Source organism: Galeopterus variegatus, unplaced genomic scaffold, assembly GCF_000696425.1.
Source record: "Galeopterus variegatus unplaced genomic scaffold, G_variegatus-3.0.2 Scaffold1626, whole genome shotgun sequence".
Classification (NCBI taxonomy): Eukaryota; Metazoa; Chordata; class Mammalia; order Dermoptera; family Cynocephalidae; genus Galeopterus; species Galeopterus variegatus.
In genome coordinates, this window is record NW_007727737.1 from 15,826 (window position 1) to 20,693 (window position 4,868).

Here is a 4,868-nt window from a genome sequence, read left to right on the forward strand (position 1 = left end):
GATGGATGGTGGTGATGGCTGCTCAACAATGTAAATATTCTTAATTCTGTTGAACAATATGCTTCAGAATGGTTAAAATAGTAAACATTTTATGTTATGTAATTAATGGCATCCAAAATAACTGAGTCACTGTGGGAATGATAAAGTGTTCTTTTCATTGTGATATCATTTTAATATTTATTAATTTATTAATAAAAGCAAATTCCTGAGATTCTATTTTTGTGAAAGTCACCATGGTGTAATGCAGAAGGGTATCCAGTTAGGATCTTGCTTCCTGACACTCAGTGTCAAGGAAGATGGGATGGGGCTTGGGTGATAAAGGTAAGTAACATTGGTTTGTTACAAGCTGATTTCACTAAGATGTATTTGCTATGTGCTGAGTCATTTTGTGAGCTGTGTGATCAAGTAAAATTATAAATGATAGGTAAACTATTTTCAACTTGGTCTTAGGTACTGCCTTGGATTGAATGTCTCCCCAAAACTTAGTCCCCACTGTAAATGTCGAAGGTGGGAAATCTTTTTATGGAATTGAAAGGTGGGGTCGTGAAGAGGTGATTAAGTCGATGGTTTAATGGTGGTTGTGGGTGTGGTTCTGAGGGTGTTAAAAGCACAGTGTGGCTGGAGAACTCTCCTTCTGCTTCGCCATATTCTGCCATGTGAGACTACTGAATTGCTGTAAGGCCACCACTGAGACCCTCACCAGATGTGTTCCCTGGACTTGGGACTTCCCAGCTTCTGAAACTGTAAGCAATAAATTTAATTTTCTTATAAGTCACCCAGTTCTGGGTATTCCGTTATAAGCAACAGAAACAGACTAATACTGATACCCTGCACAGAAAAAGGGAACACAGAAAACTTAGTGAGGAGGAAAAAATGGAACCCTAATTAGGCTGTCAGTATTGGTGATTTTTCCTAATAGTTTCCTAAATATTTTATTTGTTTATTTTTCCATTCTTCTTTTATCTATCCTTTTCTTTTTACTTTTTTCCTGGAGTAGTTTAAAGCAAATCTCAGATATCATATCATTTTGTACATAAATACTTCAGAGATATCGCTAATAGATAAGAAAGGATTTTCTTTCTTTCTTTTTTTTTTTTTTTTTTNTTGGTGATTTTTCCTAATAGTTTCCTAAATATTTTATTTGTTTATTTTTCCATTCTTCTTTGATCTATCCTTTTCTTTTTACTTTTTTCCTGGAGTAGTTTAAAGCAAATCTCAGATATCATATTATTTTGCACATAAATACTTCAGAGATATCGCTAATAGATAAGAAAGGATTTTTTTTTTTTTTTTGATAGCACATCCAACTTCAAAGAGATATTTCTTTTCTGGTCAGGAGGTTGTGAAGAAAAAAATAGGTGAAAATTTTGCCAGTGAATACTTGTAGACATACTCCCATGCAAGAGTTTGTGATGTCACTCATATGTTAGACTAAAATGTATTCTTTGTTAGGCAATTCAACTGTGCTGAAAATTACTATTAATAGTAATAACTATTTATTGTGTTCTTATTACATTACAAATACAAAATTTGTTATTTTTACCCAATATCTCATTTGAATTTCTACAGCAACATTATCAAGTAGACATTATCCCCAATTTATAGAAAACTATGTAGGTTCACAGTGTTAAGTAATTTGCCAGGATTGTAGAGAAATGGAGAGACTTAGCTCTATCTGGATACAAAGTGTTTTCTGTTGCTATATTATACTGCCTCTATATGAAATAGTACTCCTAATTAAGTTCTAAAATTACCCAGGACACCATAGCATTGCCCCAAATTTCTAAATCTATTGCGAATAAAATGAGTAAAAATTATAAAGGAAAATGTGTGACTTATAAAAGACACCATAGACAGACAGTTTGCTACAGTTAAATTAACAAATAAATATGAATATTGAAATCAAATAACCTGTTCCAAATGCACTTCCACAAATTTAGTGTGACTTACTCTCTTTGAATTTCAGTTTCTTTATCCGAAAAGTAGGTACAATGCGTCTCTTCTAATGCTCATGGAAAATGCAGTTTTCCCTTTCATAAACTACTTAGTGAAATATCCAAAAACACCATTAGAATCACCACTTTCTCCACCTGCAATAGACATAACCCAAGAATTTGCGTCAGCCAACTTCCCAATATGAAGCAAAGCCTCCCCTTCCTCATACCAATGATTGAGTCATTCTTCTATTAGATAACAGTAGCTATTTAAATACTCCAGCAGAAGCTCACACATTTTTAGTTTGTTGAAGTCCTTGACCACTTCACTCTCTCTTTCTTGGCATGAATTTGGAAATGACTTTTGATGACTTCAAGATCAAGACTATGAAGGACCAGACTGATCAGAAGTCAGATGAAGAGAAAGCTAAAGGTACTCTGGTTGGGTAAATGTGTACGTGGACAGAATTCCAGTGTCAGCTCAAAAATGTAAATTCATTGATGAATGGGAATAGAAAGCTAAAACACCCAAGTATGGGCAAGTGTAATGGAATTAATACCAGTTACTTAACAGAGAAACGAGTGGCATATAATTGTGATTTGATGATGATGATGATGACGATGCCTAAATTATATTAAATATTTACTATAGACTATTTTCTATGCTATTCACTTTAAATGCACTAGTTCTCTGAATCTTCACAATAACACTTTGAGATTAGTATTATTATTATCTCCCTTTTATGGAAGGTTAACTAGGAATCAGGAGAATTAACAAAATCACCTAGTTTTACGGAACTAGTAAGCAGTAGATCTAGGATTGTACACAAACTCCCATTTATTCAGAATCCAATCCATCAGAAGTTTCAGGAAATGAATTCACCCAGCATATACAGTAATAGTTTTTATAAGTGTCCTTGAGGTACTGCAAAAACTAAAATATTTTGTAAATTATCCAGAGAAGATTCAGTGATATTCAGTATGGTTTAGCATAAATTATATTTATATGCTTTGAAAAATTGTAATTTCTATTTGGTACTTATCGTAAATTAAACTGCTGAGGTATAAATTAATTCATAATCCCAATTCCACAGACAATCTGGATAAATTTCCTTTTATTTTATATCTATTCTGAGAAAAAGGAACAAACTATAAGCAGGGGAAGACAGACAAGTATTGTTAGACATTCAGATAAAGAAATTCCAGATCATGTTTCAATAAGCAAGACAGAAACTTCTCTCAGTGGGGAAAATGAGTATGATCATTGAGTGATTTGACATTCAGGTTGATGAACTAACTGGGTATGAAAACAGTGCTGGAATTTATAGGTAGACGTGTAAGTTAACAAAAGTCATTTATTCATTTTTCATGTAATAAACATTTAGTGCCTGACTTGTACTGTAATCATGAAATTAATTCTTTATTAAGAATTCTGGCTTAATCAGTTACCTATGCAAAGGATCAGATTTCTTTTTGATTAGAAAATCACTTGTAGGGACAAGGGTTAGGTTAATGGTGTCTGCCTACCAAGGAGACAGGACAAAGGGGGTCCTGTAGAAAATAGGGACATGTGCCTTTCCTTTACAGGTGTGGGTCCTGTGATTTTTTTTTTTCCCCTCAGAATTCAGGAGTTACAGCATTCAAGAGTGGTGGGCATATTTGATGTCCTATTACATAGAATGAATACTGGTCAGAGAGAAAGGTTGGCTGAAAGATTTACACAGACATATTTTCCCCTGAGGCTAGGGATTAGGCAATTATTTGCAAGAGACATAACTATCTTCTACTTCTTCTGTGCAAGTTTGCCATACACACTCCAGGAGCCAATAATTATTGAATGAGTGAATGAACAATATTCCTCCCTGTCAAAATTTCTATTTTCTTTCTATCGTCTGTAGATTCTAACACAGTGCTTTAGACACATGAGAACTCTTTGAATTTATTCAACCAGTGATTGACTTGTATCCTTACACATTTGCACTGGAAATTTTGTGATGTCGTATTACATTGTGATGTAATGTTACATTGGAAATTTTGTGATGTAATGTTATTGTCATGTAGCTACTGATAATTGGATTAAAGACCTATGTTTGGGTTTTAGCATGGTGTGATCCTAAGCAAGTGAATGAACCTTTCAGTTTCCTTATTTGCATATACAGGATAACAGTATCAGTGCTTTGTTTATCTCACAAGATGAGGATATCAGATACATTGTATAGGATGTTTTCCTGCTGAACCAGTAATATCTGTGTGTGTTTGTTTTTTAATGATGGAACCCATAGATAATCATACATCTACAAGCTACATGGTTTGTTTCTATAAAAATGGTAAAATTTTCCCTTGTAACAATAGGCCTACACTTGGTGTGAGTGTAGGACATGCCTTTAATATAAACCAAATGAATATCAAGGTTTCATTTATATTTTTCTTTGGCCAATAGTCCCAGTTCCAAGACATAATTTTAGCAGATTAAAAATTGAATAGCATAAAATTTTGCACGACATTCTTTGAGGAAATTTCAGTTATTAGCTGACTAAAGCTTATTTGCTTGACGTCTGACATTCGTTTGTGTTATATTGCTTGTAAAATGCACTGTGTGTGCATGTGTACACACGGTCTATATGAAAAACATCACGCTGTTTGCCCTACGGATGAAGTTGATTCAACTGAGCTAGACTGAGAGTTTCTTGAAGAGTCATCATAGGCTGAGTAGAATCAGATTCTGGCATTGAATCTTGGCTCTTAAATTTACCAGTTGTGTGACTACGGGTAAATTACATAAATTCTTTAACTGTCCAGTGTGTATAATGAATTTTCTATGGAACCACTGGGGGGAATAGAGGTAAGGAATACAGAGCACCAAGTACAGACGAGATCCAAAGAGTAATTGGTTTACTTATTTCCGTCTGTTTTTGTCTTTCTGACTCTAGGTCT

At 34.0% G+C, this 4,868-nt stretch overlaps 1 protein-coding gene across 1 annotated transcript in view; it reads left to right on the forward strand.

Moving 5' to 3' along the window:
- Positions 1-2,177: 2,177 nt before the first annotated feature.
- OLR1 (oxidized low density lipoprotein (lectin-like) receptor 1) overlaps positions 2,178-4,868 on the forward strand; it is a 10,289-nt gene continuing 7,598 nt past the window's right edge. The window contains exon 1 of the mRNA XM_008578063.1: positions 2,178-2,367. Coding sequence (XP_008576285.1) covers positions 2,280-2,367 — 88 coding nt within the window. The 5' untranslated portion in view covers positions 2,178-2,279. The remainder of the gene's footprint in view (positions 2,368-4,868) is intronic.